Below are 16,228 nucleotides of genomic sequence, written 5' to 3'. Positions count from 1 at the left end.
GAATGAGAAAATACATGTTAGCAATATGCGTAGCACAGTTGCTGCAGCTCAGCATGGGCTATAGGATACGCGTTACGTAGGTCAGAAGCCTTAGTGTATGTTTAGGGGTGGATCAGTGTATTTATATGCGTGTCGAATTAATTACTAGAGGGCCTCATCACTGCTAGTCAGTTAGCAGGAGTTCGTGTGTCCCTGCATGGGAGCGGCCATTTTACCCATCCATTTTCAAACTGGATTGGCACTGAGGTGTGGGTGAAGACGTCAGCAATGCTGGTCACCATGGGAATGCCTGAGAAAATGCGGATGATTTTCCGAGCTACTGAAAAATTCCCCACACGAGAAAAGATCGGGGCTTGTCCGCTTGGAACGTCTCTTTCTCATGCGTTCCCGTCGTGCGCTGTACTTCCTGTGGTGTCCGATGCGCGTCGAGGTGGTGACTTCCTGTCTGATTGTTCCTTGTTGTTTCGTTGTATGTCCCATCCATGGTGGCGTGAGTTACTTCTCTGAGGAAAGTCTCTTGGACATGTCCCTGGAGCTTTCTGTTACCCTGGGGCCACCAGAGCTGTTGAGCTCTTTGACACACCAGGGGCACCTCTGCCCTGAGTTTTAAGCCTCAGTGTTGTTTCTAAGGATGGCTAACAACAAAGGAGGCCACCACAGCCTAACCCAGTTTTCCTTCTCTGGCTAAATTCACAGGAAAACGCCGCCCACGTGAGAGCAATGAGAGAACCTCAGAACTTCCTCACGGTGCGCAAGATCTCGGTGTCCCGGATGCACTCCTTGCCCAACGACAGCTACATGTTCCGCCCTGTGGTGCCAGCCAAAGCCCCGTACCCCCTCCATGAGGTGGAGATGGAGACCTATTCCTGCAAGTCACCAAGAGGTATCGGGGGTGGTAGGGCTGCATTATGACTTTCGTGGACTCTAAGGCACTTTTTCCTTCGTGGGCCCCTCCCACCATAATACTATCCATATTAAAAATTATTTTTATATAACTTTAAATTCTTCAACATTTTATATTTTTCTGTTTTAGGCAAAATTTAATAGATTTTATGGGCCCTAAAAGTTTCATTTTTTTCTGATGTGAGAAAAAAATTAAAACATTTTCTTCAACCCTAAAGGTTCATTTTTTTTCTTCTGATTTTAGAAGAAATTAAAACATTTTCGTGGGCCCCTAAAAGTATGGTGGGCCCTAGGCACTGTGCCTAATGGATAATTCGGCCTTGGGGGGTGGGGGTCTGTTCTCCAGGCTCCCCGTTCCTCCTCAGATTGTTGTGACGTTGTGCAGGGGGAGGGTTGTGTTCGCTCTGTTCACTTGTTATGTCATGTGTGATTCCTACCATCCTGTGCTGCTCCGGTGTAACACAGTGTGTGCGTATGTGCGCTGCCTCCGTTTCCCTGGACACTGCGCTGCTGCCTGGCTGGGGGGTGGGAGTTTTGGGTGTGACTCTCACAAAGGGGAGGCTTCCCCAGGCTGCCCAGCCCAGCATGAACACAATGGCTCAGGCTGTCTTGTAACCTGAGCCTGGGTGGGAGATGCAACCAGGTAACACCTTTTGCCCAGGAAACTGGACTAAGGAGGAGAGTTGGGGCTGGTTGCTGGGAGTGTGAGTGAGTCTCAGCTGGCTCAGGATGCAGGGAGTCTAGCTGGCTTGGGGGGCATGGAGGGGGCCCAGAGCCCTGTCTCTGGGCTCCCCTACCCCAAGATAGATTGTACTGACTGCTCCTAGTCCCTGTACTAACAACTCTGCTACGCTGTGCCCCTGTGAACTAATAAACCTTCTGTTCTACCAGCTGGCTAAGCGTCACATCTAACTGCAGATGGGGGTGCAGGGCCCGGTGGCTCCCCACACTCTGTGACAATTGTATTTGCTAGGCATGGGGAGGATCTCCGCAGACTGTGCAAGGCACCGGAACTGGTTCACACGGTGGTGTGATATGAAGCCGAATTATTCTGCCAGAACAGAATCAATTCTGTCATAGAATTTGATACTAAACTCACCTTATTTAACACTAGGTCCAGAATTTTCAGGGGGCTGTAGTGATTTTGTGTTGAACATGTGTAACTGCCTGGTGGAAGTTGCCTGGAGAAAGCTGGAGGTTGGGGTGTCTAACCAGGGGACCACTGGGCGCTAGAGAGGTTGCAGGGTGCCAAGGAATAGCATATTCGCTGTATGTGTCTTAGAAAATGATCAGCAGTGAAATAGTTAACAAGGGTGCCATTTGTATTGCCATTATCCATCTTCAGAGTCAACGCATTATTGAGATGAATGGGGCAGCTAGAATCTCTCTGAGCCATCGTTTCGGACTCTCTGCGGACTCGGGAAGCTGCCACTCGACGAGATTGCACTGGGGTCACGTTCGGAAGGTTTTTGGTATAAACGAATGGTTAGAAACCGGTTTGTCCCCTGGGGAACACTGACATTCCCTAGCACAGCTCTGCGAAGAGAAGTCGATTGTGGGATGGAAGCCGTGGACTCAGAAGCTACCCAGAGGCCCTGACAGCACGTTGAGACAACCACGCTGGAATAGTTTTGCCCTAAGATGCCATTTTCTGACCTGTTATTCCTAACTGGCAAACCAGTTTGAAAGGGGAATGGGAGCAGGAGAGAACATCTGTCTCCCTAAAAACATGCGCATCTGGAATTATTTCTTTTTGCCTCCCAAGAACTTACCAGGCTGGCCTCCTCTGACACAATAGTACCTTAAGGCACGAGCAGCATGGCCAGACGGGGTGGAATTAGAAACCCTCGTAGGGCTGACCAGGACTAGCCAATCTGTTCTGATTTTTCTGGGAAAAGTAACTCTCTTTTCAAAAGCTCTGAATGTAGCTCAATATTCTCAGCTCAGTATTTATGATTCTTCCTGGGGATGTAAGTGACTAATCGACTAGTCCCTCAACTAGTCATCCCCCCCCCCCCCCCCCCCCCGCCGCTTGCCGCCTCTATCAGAGGGCACGTCTAGACTACGGATTTTTTTTCGAAAGGAGATATGCAAATTCAATGCTAATTTGCATATCTTCTTCCGATCGCATTTTTGAAAGCCGGTCTTTCAAAAGTGAAAGTAGTCTGGATGCGTTTTTTTCAGGGGAAAACCCCTTTTTTGAAAAAAAGCGCTCTTCCTAAAAAAAAGGGATGTTTACGTGGTTTTTCAAAAAAGGAGGGTTTTTTACAAAAAAAAAAAACACGCCCAGACGACTTTCACTTTCGAAAGACCTGCGTTCGAAAATGCGCTTGGAAGAAGATATGCAAATTAGCACCGAATTTGCATCTCTCCTTTTGAAAAAAAAAAAAAAAAAGTTGTCTAGATGTGCCCAGGTTCCATATTTATGGTTCTTCCTGGGGGTGTAAGTGACTAGTTAGCTAGTGTCTCAACTAGTCACGTCCCTCCCACCACCATCCTCCCCCACTTGCTGCCTATCAGAGGCAGCAAGGGGGGAGCAGGAGATGGTCCTGGGAGGAGTCATCTTAAAAGCCGTTTCCCCCCAGCACCATCTCCACGAGGGGCAGGGGGAATAGCTGGGACCAGGTGTGAGCTGTGGATCAGCTGATTCCTGGCTCACACCCAGTCCCAGATGCTCCGTCTCTGCTTTTAAAATGTATTAAGACCCGGTGGGCTTGAAATACATTTACGAGGCAGAGCCACAGTGAGGTTAGCTCCCGAGGTTGGGAGTTGACCTCACTGCAGCTCCCCCACGTATCGACTAGTCGATAGAAAATCCATCGACTTGTCGATTCGTTAATTAACCGATATGTAACATCTCTTGTTCTTCCACCTGCCCTGGAAATTGCATGCGAGAGCTTTGCTAAGCCACGTCAGCAGGTGTTGGATGTCACTGCCGAACGACCGGGGCTGACATGCCAAATGCTGTGCCTGAGACCAACGAGGAAGCATGCCGGTGATGTCAGTGCAGTTGCACCAAGGAAACACTGCTGTGAGGGGAGAATCTGGTCCACCGTTTTGTAATCTTTTCCAGCTGTATTCCTCCGCAAATCACAGTATCCTTACGCCTCCCAGAGGGACTATTTTCCAGAGACTGAATCCTACCGGTGTCCCATATGCTGTGTGTACACCAGCCTCCAGCGATACCATGAACACTGGGGCTAGCGCATGTTTCATACATTTTTGTGGGTGTTTTGGAAGTTGGCGGAAGCCAGCTATAGACCAGAATCAGCGAGAGCTGCTCTTCGAGAGGTTTGGTTACTGAATGGGGAAAACGCTATAAGGTGGCCAGATCTTGTGTTCTTTTGGCCTCATAAATAGCTCCCTGGGTGATTAAAAAGGCAAATGAAAGCCAGACCGCTGCTGAGCAACATTGGTTTTATTCAGCTTTCTGGAATAACGCGATGTAGGGCTTCCTTGGCTTCTTTGAGGAGAGCAAGGTGGCAGTTCTGACAGAAGATGGTGGGGAGGGGGAATGTCACGAAAATGTTCACTACAGCTATTTGGGTTTCCTGCCTGCTGCAGAAGACCCGCCCTGACGCTTGCCTCAGAAGGGAAAAATTGGTGAGAGGAAGCCAGCTGTCCCATTGGAAAGGTTAAACTTAAAAAAACAACAAATGGTCTGGTAGCACTTTATAGACTAAAAAAACATGTAGATGGGATCATGAGCTTTTGTGAGTACAGCCCACTTCTTCAGATGACCAGAGTGTTGGATGTCCAGGATCAAAATAAATAGGGGAGATGGGAGGGGGGCGGAAGAAGGAAAAAATGGGAGGAGAGAGACAAGAAGAGGCAGTAGGTAAAAAATATCAGGGGAAAGCCAACCTGGAATGAAATAGCAAAAACAAATAGTATCTAAGTATCTAAAGGCTGATAGTGACACCCTGGTCATGTGAAGAAGTGGGCTATTCCCATGAAAGCTCATGATACCATCTCCATGTTTTATTACTCCCGGACTATTTGTTGTTTTTTTGAGTTTATCCTGTACAGACTAATTCGGCTACCCCCTGAAGCCATTGGAAAGGTGTTAGTGATCAAGATGCAGCCGGTGTGGGTATTTACAGTCCCTGTGCAAGAGAGCTAGATTAGAAAGTCCAAGCCCAAACTGAGGGGCATTGTCAAAGCTTGGTGGGACCCCAAGACTGGTCTAGCCGGAGGGGGAGATGGGTCAGGAAATGTACGACATCACAACACTGAGGAGCACACACAGAGCTGTGCCTGGTTCTTCCAGTCTCTGAGAGGATGGATAACACTCATTCAAATATATTGGGCATAGTCTGGGAAAAGGTCCAACCCCCCCCCCAAACATGAGCAAGGAGCCTGTTTTTCTTAATGCAAGCCGCTAGTTGAGAGACGCCTGCCGACGGTCTAAAAGGGTCTTGTCACAGGCCCAAGGCCACTGACCGCTGGGGGAGATCGCTTAGCGTGATGCGTCCTGCGTCGGCATGTGTAGCAGAAATGCAAAGCCAGGCCCTGGCATGGGCGCCGCTGAGGAACAGTAAATCCTGCTGCCAAACAGCAGGTGATCTATAAAACCAAAATGGGAAACTCTGGTGGGGAAAAAAAAACCCCGATGTTGGGAAGAAGTGACTTTGCAGAATGCGCTGGGGAAGCAGGACTCATGAGTGGGAAGCGAATGACTCGTGGTGGATGCATGGAAGTGGGGCATCCTTTTCCCAGGGGACTGTCTTCTACAGACGGAGAGATTATCTGCATATTCATCAAGAGTTACCGGCAAGGGCTCAGTAGTCTGCGTGCTGCTAATGTCACAGAGCAGGGCGACTCCACTGTAGGTCACAATGATACTCAGCACGTGCCGAGGGCCACAACTGGGGTGGTTGTTGCAGCTGGAGAACGGGAATCGGGAAATTGTTCTTTTTGGCCTCTGAGGATAGGACAAAAAGCAAGGGGCTGAAATTGCAGCAAGGGCTGTGTAGGTTGGACATTAGGAAAAACTTCCTAACTGTCAGGGTGGTTACACACCAGAATAAATTGCCTAGGGAGGTTGTGGAATTTCCATCACTGGAGATACGTAAGAGCAGGTTAGACAGATACCTGTCAGGGATGATCTAGACCAGGGTCTATGTAGCCCGCTGCCTGTTTGTTTGCAGCCCACAATGCAGTTTGGATTTACGCAGGACTCAACATGTGGCCCGCAGGTGGAAATCAAAACAAAAAAAGTATTCAGTGTAATGGTCTTCTGTTGAGATGTGTTTTAGTAGTTAATTCCCGAACTGTCATTGCTCAGTAAAAGTGCTGTCAGGTGGGGGAAATCGGGCCAATATTGCATTTTATTAACATTAGCAGAATTGACTTAACTGAGGCCTGCGTGTGGTGTAGTCTTGCCTTAATCTTTGTATTCATCCCTGTCAGTATGAAAGAAGTTATTTGCATACATTTGCATATATATGTGCATGTCTATGCAACCACACTTAAGTTGTGGCCCTTGGCATGTGCTGTGAGTATCATTGTGGCCCCCAGGGCTTCCAAAGTGGAGTATCCCTGATCTAGACGGGGCTTGGTCCTGCCGTGAGGGCAGGGGACTGGACTCGATGACCTTGCAAAGTCCCTTCCAGTCCTAGTGTTCTATGAGTCTATGATTCTGTGACTTCTAGGGTGTATTTACACTACAGGACAAAGTCGAATTCAGCAACGCAACCTCAGCTACGTCAGTTGCATAGCTGAAGTCCAAGTAGCTTACCTCAACTTTTGGCGCTGTCTACACTGAGAGAAGTTGAAGGGAGCACGCTTTCCCTTCGCCTTCCCTTACTCCTCACAGAAGCAAGTTTACCGGCATCGACCGGAGCACCCCTCTCAGTTCGAATTAGCTGTCTTCACTAGACCAGCTCATTTAAACCCTGGAAGATCAAAAGTGGCAGCTACGATCTTCCTCTGTACTGTAGACATAGCCCTAGGTTCTGTTCCTGGCTCTGCCAGTGGAGTGCTGTGCAGCTTTTGGCTTGTCACTGAATTAACATGCGCTTCCCTACCCCACGTTCCTGTGTTTGGGAATCCTTGCAGCTTGGTTCTGCAGCAACAGCTCCCACCCGTTACTACTCATACCCAGCCACTGTGGCTTGTGTTCTCTCTCCCGCTGCAGGGTCCATCACGTCCATCCGCTCCCAGCCCGTGGGAACGTGCTCCGCTCTCCGAGTACCCAGGGAGTCGCTTCAGGTGACGGCTGTATCTTCTCACCACGAGGGCTGTGACCCATGGAAGATCTCTCCTCCCCGGTCCACTCCGCGATCTCCCAGTCTCAGCCGGCTGCTGTGTAGACAGGTCAGAAGCTCTCAGCTCTTCTCCCATCAGCTTTTTTCCTGCCTCCTTTTCATCCTATCTCTCTCTCTCTCTCTCTCTCCCCTCTGTTCTGAGTGATAGTGGCTGTCAAACAAGAACAAATGGAGAGTCACAAAGGCTGCCAGCCGGCCAGGACGGGCTGAATCATTATTGGAGCACAGTCTATCCCGACAATATTTCCTGTCATTATGACTTTGTGTTGTTTCAAGTCAATTCCCTGTCTCAGTGCCCCAGATGTTTCAAACCCTTGACAGATTCGGTTCACTCCGATTCCAGTTTTGGATCGGCATAGTCTGAGTGTCTGTGTTAAACGGGCTTTGGGGGAGCGTGCTTCCATGCTGTGCAAAGCTTTTGCTCACGCCTCAGTTAGTCAAAATGAATCCAGAGGCTATTTGGGGGCCTCCTCCAGGCTATTTGGGGGCCCCCCTCAGCATGGGATGCACGCTCATCGCTCCAGCTCAGGGGTAGGCAAGAGATGGCCCGCAGGCCAAATCCGGCCCACCAGCCTTCCATCCAGCCCGCAGCCACCTCGCCGGGACCCGCAGGCAAGGAGCAACTTCAGGGCTCAGGGGGGCTGCTCCATCTGCCTCCCTGTGTGGGAGGGAAGGGGAAGTGTCACACGCTGACCCCAGCCCCAGCACAGTCGCTCAGCTCCCATTGGCTGATTGCCATTGGCTGCTTCCACCCCCCAGCCCAATAGTTCAGCTTCCAATTAGAGCTGAGAGATTGTGCTGGGAACAGGAGCAGCCAATGGGAGCCAGCCAATGGGAGCTGAGAGATTGTGCTGGGGGCAGGAACAGCCAATGGGAGCCAGCCAATGGGAGCTGAGAGATTGTGCTAGGGGCAGGAACGGCCAATGGGAAGCAGCTAATGGGAGCTGAGAGATTGTGCTAGGGGCAGGAACGGCCAATGGGAAGCAGCTAATGGGAGCTGAGAGATTGTGCTGGGGGCAGGAACAGCCAATGGGAGCTGAGAGATTGTGCTAGGGGCAGGAACGGCCAATGGGAAGCAGCTAATGGGAGCTGAGAGATTGTGCTGGGGGCAGGAACGACCAATGGGAAGCCGCCAGTGGAAGCTGAGAGACTGTGGTGGGGGTGGGAACGGCCAATGGGAAGCAGCCAATGGGAACTGAGAGATTGTGCTGGGAACAAGAGCAGCCAATGGGAGCTGAGAGATGGTGCTGGACCAGAGGCAGTGTGTGAAGGTGCAGAAAGGCACATGGAGCAGCTGGTGGCTCTGTACTCTGGGGCTGCAGCAGGCCTGAGAATCCCATTGTTCTGCTGACTGGGCGTTGCCTAGATAGAGCCTGCCTCTAGCACCCCACCCCCTCCTGCACCCCACTCCCCTTCCCCAAGCTCCCTTCTTCACACAACCAGACCCCACCCCTCCTCCACAGAAAAGTGCAGCCCATGGCCACTTAAAATCTTGGACTGCCCCTCCATCAAAAATGCTTGCCCATCCCCCTGCTCTAGCTGACGTCACGTACCGGTGGCCCGCCCTCCGAGGGTAGAGCTTGCAGCGAGAGATTAGAGCAAAATGTTTCTCATTCGGGTGCCATCTGGCTAACTACATGTGGGCGGCACAAACTCAGTCAGCGGGTTCCCCATTTCGCAAGCCAGGGGCCTAATGGGCTCACTTTCTCGGTGTCTGGGATCGCAGTACTCCACGCTGCGGGTGTTTAACACGTGGTGTGGCCTTTCCGTAGCGGTGAACAGCGGTGCCACGAAAGAGTACAGGGAGTCCCCGCCCCACGCACGGGGTGTGTTCCGAAAGTTCCCTTGTAAGTAAGTTGCTTGGAACTTGCGACCCAACTTCCCATCGAAGCGATGTTAGAAATGGTTGTTAGGTTCCCAGGCTGGCAAAGGCCCGTTTAAGCCAGAATGGAGCTGAACATGTATTGGAGAGAGTTTGTCTGTCTGCCTGTCCGTCCATCTGTCTGCCTGTACAAGAACCCCTCCTACACAGTAAGCACTAGGACCACCAAATTCGGTAGGCAGGTTCCTCTTGTCATAACTTAGAGCGAGGTAGAGGGCTGGTTGTGCCAGAAAAACTGGGATGTGCCCTGAATGGGATTGCTTCTCTGAAGGCCATTCAGAAAGGAGACAGACTCATCAGGCCGGTGAAAGGCCCCAGCCCCGAGCCTCCCACTCTTCAAGTGCTCTTCAGTGAGGGGAGGAAGGGCTGAAGTTCTCCTTCTTCCCCAGATTCATACAGGAACACTGCTGACTGTTCCCCTTCGTCAGAGAGCAAGAGGAAAGTGCACAGTCTCGTGCATTTTCTGGCTGGAGAGTGCATGGGGGGCAGACAAACCTGGACCTGCCCTGTCTGGGGGGCATGCAACAAAAATGATTAGGGGTATGGAATGGCGATCGTATGAGCAGAGATGAATAAAACGGGGACTTTTCAGTGTAGAAAAGAGAAGACTAAAGGGATATGATAGGGTACGTCTACACTAGCCCCCTAGTTCGAACTAGAGAGGATAACGAGGGTGACCAAAATTGCAAATGAAGCGCGGGATTTAAATATCCCACGCTTCATTAGCATGTTCCTGGGCGGTTGCCATTTTGGAAACTGACTGGCCCGAAATAACTGCCCACGTCTACACGCGGCAGTGAAACGGGAGTCCGAAGTAAACTCCTAACTCGAATTAGCTGTTACGCCTCGTGGAATGAGGTTTAACAGTTAATTCAAGTTAAGGGGTTTACTTGAACTCCCGTTTCACTGTCGCGTGTAGACGTGGGCAGTTATTCCGGGCCAGTCAGTTTCCAAAAATGGCGACCACCCGGGAACATGCTAATGAAGCGTGGGATATTTAAATCCCGCGCTTCATTTGCAATTTCGGTCACCCTCATTAGCCTCCCTAGTTCGAACTAGGGGGCTAGTGTAGACGTACCCATAGAGGTCTAAAAAAATCAGGGCCGGTGTAGAGAACGCAAATAAGGAAAAGTTATTTACGTGTTCCCATAACACAAAAACTCAAGGTCACCAAATGAAATGAATAGGAAGCAAGTTTAAAAGAAACCGAAGGAAGTATTTCATCACACAATGCAGAGTCAGCCTGTGGAACTCCTTGCCAGAGGATGTGGTGAAGACCAGGACTTTGACAGGGTTCACAAAAGTGCTATGTAAATTCATGGAGGTTAGGTCCATCCATGGCTATTAGCCAGGTGTCCCTAGCTTCTGTTTGCTGGAAGCTGGGAATGAGTAACGGGAGGGATCTCTTGATGGTTCCCTATTCTGTTCACTCCCTCTGGGCCACTGTCGGCAGACAAGGACACTCAGCTAGATGGACCTTTGGTCTGACCCAGTCTGGCCATTCTTACGTTTTTAGCTTCAGAAGGCCTGGGAAGGTCAGAGGTCTCCTCGTCCAGGCCTGCCCACTGTGTGTGTCTGCTAGCACCATTATTGCCACCTGAGCTCTCATTCACGCTAACCAGGCAATGCGGCAATGGCCGTGCTGTTGCCAGCTCCTAAACTCACTGGGTGCAGGTGGATTCTGCCACATGCCATGTCCACCTCCAAAATGTCTTGCTAGTGTCACGCACATGTGGGCGGTGGTTCATTGCCCCATGTCGTGGGGCTGGGACCACGGACAGAGAGAGGGGATGAGTTTACTCTACAGCCTCAGCTGAGCGCCAGCTGCCTTTCAGCTCCTGCAGTAGGGGTTCACGCCTCATGCACCGGAGGTTGCTGGTCTGGTTCCACCTCCTGGTGTTTTATCACGAGCACTTTTTCCTCTTGTCCCATCTGTCTCTGCTTGCGTTGCAGGAGGCCTTTCAAACGGAATCCTTGGGCAAGCAGAAGGCAGACTCCAAGGACAGCCTGCAAGCCGAGGCCAGCGAGAGCCTGCCTCCCAAGAAGCCGTCCCACAGCAGCTCGGGTCCTGCTTTGCTCCAGCCCAGCCCACTCTCCCTGCCGGCCACGCCCCCGCATTCCCCGACGTCGCCCTCGCACCTGCAACACTCCAGCGTCCGCACCCGCAAGCACACGTACAGCCAGCACAGTATTCCGAGCCGGCCTGCCAGTCAAAACAGCGACCCGGCCAGCCCCGAGGACTCCCTGTTTGAATCCTCAGACCTGGCTGATGAGGAAGTCAGCCACATCAATAGCTCGGCCAACGACTGGCCAGAGCCGTCGGACCTCAGGAGCCGCTCGGTTTCTCCTTTCACCTCCCCGTCTCCATCTCGGATCCCCCTCAAGAACTGCAGCACAACCAGCCTGGCCGGGTGCACCGGCAAAGAGAAAGACTTGAAGAAGTTTTACAGTGTTGACACAAAGGGGTTCCTGGACAAGCCCAGCTGGGCAGACGACCAAAGAAGGCACTCCATCGAGATCTGCCCTTCCATTGACGATGCAGACTGCCGCTTGGAGCAGCCCGCGGAGGGGAAGCCCAGGTCTCCTGTCCGTGTTCAGTCTGAGTCGGAGTATATCCACGGGGCTCGGCGGAAGAAGAAGATGAGCCCACCTTGCATTTCTATAGATCCTCCCATGGAGGATGAAAGCAGCGCGGCGTCACGGACCAAAGCCTCTGAGAACAGTCTGTTGAGGAGAAGGACACCCTCGTGCGAGTCCACCGCGTACAGGGACTCCTTGGACCTGGCCGACAATCCGCCTGGGGAGCAGGCCTCGAAAGCAGAGCGGCGGGTCCAGCCCCTGTGTCGAGGGGAGCACCTGGCAATCCCCAACTTCTCCTTCGAGCAGTCCGACCCGGGCTCCTTGAGCAGCCTCTCGGATCTCCTTTTGGACAGCGGCCAATCCACGCCCTCCTCCGGCGTGGACACCCGGCCGGGCACAGCAGCGATAGAACTGAAAAGGCTGGATCATTTAAAAACTCAGTGCAACAACCCTGAGAAAAACAAGGAGCTTGTAGGCGTGACGAAGAGCCCCTTAAGTCGGCATGGACTGATCCCTATGACTGTTGCAACAGACCAAGACCTAGATGAACCTGTATAGCTTTGTAAGGGCGGGGAAGGGAAGACTCAAGGGCTTGATACCTATGTGGTTTTGAAACAGCAGGGAAGGGACTGCCAAGCCACATCTCAGTGGCTGATTTCCTCCTCCCCCGCCCCCCGGGTCACTCGTTCCTAAGCGCTGTCGGGGGAGGGGCTTGCAAAACGTGATACGGAAACGATGACACGAGGTGCAGGGCGGGGGAGGGGGATATGCAAACGTGTTTCTTTTCTAAAGGGAAGAAGGAGTTGCTTTTTTTTCTCTCCCCCTCCCTCCCCCCCCAGGTGGCCTCAATCACATTGATTTGGGTTCGGGCTGTGTTTGTTTGTTTGTTTGTTGTTGTCGTTGGGTTTTTTTTTTAACGTTCTCGACTTTTAAACCGGCACCATTTATTGTGCGGCGACGCCACAGTATGCGGAAGTGCCCAGGAGACAGGAGCTGTACATTGTCCGTCCATCGGCAGTTATATAAATAGAAATAACGTATTTGTGAGATACAAAAGCTACAAAAAACATAAAAAAATACCCACAAAAAACTCTCTTCATAGTGCACATATTTTTATAGAGAAGCGATACTGTTTTTTGCATTACATCCGATGCCCCAAACAAGAGGTGTTTTCTTGGGGTTTATGTGGAAGTCATTATTAAGGCAGTTCCCCCTCCCCATTGTTTCTCTTCTTTCTTTGCTTTCATTCTTCTTTTCTCTCCTCCCCCTTTTCTCTCTCCACAATCATCCTTCTGGCTTCTATTCACGGCTGATGCTTTTTCAAAGTCTCTTTCTTTTCATTTATTTGACTTTGGTACTTTAGAGGATGTCCTCTCTAAAGAAAAAAAAATAACCAAATCACTACTGAATTGTAGCCAGTGCAATAATAAGTTATTCATTCTTGTCTGTACAAACTGTCCTTTTTATTTTATTTTATGTTTCCTTTTACTGAATTCAGGTTAAATGTTGCAATAATCTGAACTAATGTGCACAAGCAAAACGTTGTGAGTTCAAAAAAGAAAAGGAGAAAAAAAAAGAAATTTACAGAGAGATAAAGAGAAAAAAAAGAAAACAAATAAATAGTAAATTATTTAAAAATGTATTTTGTTTACTGCAGTCAAAGTAAATTATTGATACAGTATGTAAAGGTTTTAAGAGTCGTCTTAGGTGATGTTCTTTATAAGCATTTAAGCTAATGATTTGTTTTCCTCATAGCGTAATGCCTTTGAAAAGAAGGTGAGATCAGTAAATGTACCATTTGCACTCTGTGTTCCTTTCCCCTACATACACAAACACAAAGGCCCACGAGCACGCTCAATCCACGCGCAAAGGCCTCTTTTCTCTAGCAGCATAGGATCGACATGAAGCCACTAGCGGAATTAAAGTCATTTATTAACACCCCACTTGTCTATTGATTTCCCCTTTTTTTTTAATCTTCTTGCCTCCCGCATTCTCCATCCCAAGCCCCTTTCTCGATGTGATGGCTCGACCAATGGCACGCTGCTGCTGCTTAATGAAAACAATAAACCACGCCACCACTGGGTAAGGCTGAGGGTAAAAGCGAGCGCCAGGCGGCGGCCGTGGCGACAGCAGCGGCAAAATAATAATTCTCTCTTTTTTTTTCTCGACTTTTCGTTCCATGCCGCCTCATATTTATGCATTCACGTATATCTTCTGTTATTTATGCATTCATTACTCAGAAAAAAATGTATCTTGTTTCACATGTATTAAACTGTATAAACTGGAAGCGTGACTTGATTTCTGCTACACGGTCAGATTTAGCTGCTCTGCCAAATCCAGGCGTGTGCGGATCTTGCAGCCCTCCCTCCACTGCAGGGCTACTCAACGTTGGAAGTCCCGGGGGCCACAGTGATACTCATAGCACATGCCGAGGGACGCAACTTAAGTGTGGTTGTATAGACATGCAAATATATATGCAAATATATGCAAATAGCTTCTTTCACAGTGACGGGCATGAATACAAAGATTAAGGCAAGCGTACTCAACACGCAGGCCCCATGTAAGTCAGTTCTGCTGATCTTAATAAAATGCAACATTTACCCGATTTCCACCGACATGACAGCACTTTTAATGAGCAATGACAGTCCAGCAATTTAACTACTAAAACGCCTCTCAACAGAAGACTGTTCTATTGACGACTTTTTTGTTTTGGCTCCCACCTGTGGGCTGCGTTTTGAGCCCCACATAAAGCCAAACCACACCGCAGGCCGCAAACAAAAGGGCCATGTGTTGAGTGGCTCTGCTTTCCTGAGTAGTCCTATGGAACCTTTATCAATGGCAATTGTGAGACGGGTGGCTGAAGATTCAGCTACTCCACTGGTTGGGTCCAGGCCCTGCTCTCCCCGGTTCCTAACTTTTTGCCAGCACGGGCCTATTTGCATGAAGCATTTCCTCCACAGGCCTGGACGATATCATTTGGAAGAGCGAAATGCCATCCTCCCTAGGGTTACCAGGTGGTTTATCAAAAAATACTGAACCCCCCCCCCCCCCCAAAAAAAACCTCTGGGAAAAAATTCTGTTGAGCAAAAAAAAAGGGGGGGGGGGAGAGACCACAGTTATTGAGCAAAAAAGAAAAGAAAGGGCGCTGCACCTTTAAACGGCCCCGCACTGCCCCGCCTCTGCCAGACGCAGCAGGGGAAAATTGTCCCTGTCTAGGGCTTCCATCAGAGGGAAAAAAGGAAACACCGGATATTTCACATGTCCAGTATTTTCTGGTGTTTTTTTACCGGACGGGGGACCCAAATAACAGACAGTCTGGGCAAAAACCAGACACCCGGCAACCCTATAGACTGTGGCTAGCATCTGTCAGGCTGTGCAGAGCAAAATGGCATCCTCCACACAGAAGGGAGCACCGCAACCCAGTTTGCTGATGGTGTGACCCCGTTGGGGGTTGTGACCCACAGTTTGGGAACCACTGCCATGGCACCAATGCACGGTCATGGAAGCATCTTTCCCAGCATGCCTTTCAGTTTGGTGTCTCCAAGCTGCCGTGGCTCCATGGGACCCATTTTGCCGCTGGCAGCTGTCTCCCTCTCTCCTGCACCTGTCGTGTTTCCTTTGTCTGAGGGCTGAAATGAGTAGGGTTGCCAGGTATCTGGTATTCACCCAGGCAGTCCGGTATTCGTGTCCTCTGCCCAGTAAAAAAAAAAACAGAAAAACCGGAGCACAGGGCCATTTAAAGGTGTAGCTTTTTTTTGTTTTTTTTTTTGCTAAACAACTTTGGTCTCCCCCTTTTTTTTTCTCAACAGAATTTTGTTTTGGGGGGAAGGGAGAGTGTTCAGTATTTTTGGTTAAACCATCTGGCACCCCTAGAGATGAGGACATGCGTGCACAGGCCTGCTCCCAAAGAGCGGCTCATGTGAGTCAGGTTTGCAGGACCCGGTGCCAAATTGCTTTGCCCCCAGCTGTCACCGGCATCCAGGAGTCCTCCACCGGTTCCAAGCTGTGTTCAGCGAGCGCAACGCTGCCCCGACGCCCAAATCGCGCACCTTGCCGGAGGAACCTTTCCGTCTGTTCTGGCACCTCTGTGCCATGGCGAGACGGGGGCTGCCTTCGAGCGCCTGCGCTGGGTAATTAAAAATCATGGAGGATTAGGGTAAATAAGGATTCCCGCTCAGTGGGATGGCGAGGAATTCCAAAATCGTGCCATACGAGTAATTATTAATAGCTCTTGGGGGACAGTGGCAAACTGCCTTTATTGCAAATGAACCAACAGACTGGAGAGGAAAAAGCTCTCTGTTTTGAAGGGAACTGGGCTTTCGGGCAGATATCTCCTCCCCATGTATCCCCTTTTTTGTAACCCTCCATGCAAGTACGTGTTACTGCATTTGCATAGGTGGGGGAACCAAGGGTTTGCGGGGGGGGTGAATGCTACCACACCCCCCGGGTTCCCAGCCTTGTGCCTGGGGTCCCAGCTGCTGCCCCGCACAGCAGCTTTTTGGCTGCCAGCCCCAGGCACTCGGTTCTCAGCTGTCGGCCCCGTGTGCTAGGGTCTTGCTTACAGCCCTGTGCATCGGGGCAGCCGAAAACCCGG

The 16,228-nt window shown here is 50.5% G+C and overlaps 1 protein-coding gene across 4 annotated transcripts in view; it reads left to right on the top strand.

Annotated features, from left to right (window-relative positions):
* Positions 1 to 14,617, top strand: part of CACNA1H (calcium voltage-gated channel subunit alpha1 H) — a 572,675-nt gene extending 558,058 nt beyond the window's left edge. For 2 of the 4 annotated variants that reach the window (XM_075899793.1, XM_075899790.1), the window contains 3 exons: positions 697 to 883; positions 7,043 to 7,221; positions 11,008 to 14,617. In XM_075899793.1, coding sequence (XP_075755908.1) covers positions 697 to 883; positions 7,043 to 7,221; positions 11,008 to 12,192 — 1,551 coding nt within the window. In that variant the 3' untranslated portion in view covers positions 12,193 to 14,617. The remainder of the gene's footprint in view (positions 1 to 696; positions 884 to 7,042; positions 7,222 to 11,007) is intronic. The other 2 variants (XM_075899792.1, XM_075899794.1) reach the window with 2 other exon arrangements.
* The last annotated feature ends 1,611 nt before the right edge of the window (positions 14,618 to 16,228 follow it).

This window comes from Pelodiscus sinensis, chromosome 16 (genome assembly GCF_049634645.1).
Source record: "Pelodiscus sinensis isolate JC-2024 chromosome 16, ASM4963464v1, whole genome shotgun sequence".
Taxonomy (NCBI): Eukaryota; Metazoa; Chordata; order Testudines; family Trionychidae; genus Pelodiscus; species Pelodiscus sinensis.
The sequence above is the reverse complement of the archived record's forward strand: the minus strand, read 5'-3'. Positions and strand labels throughout refer to the sequence as shown.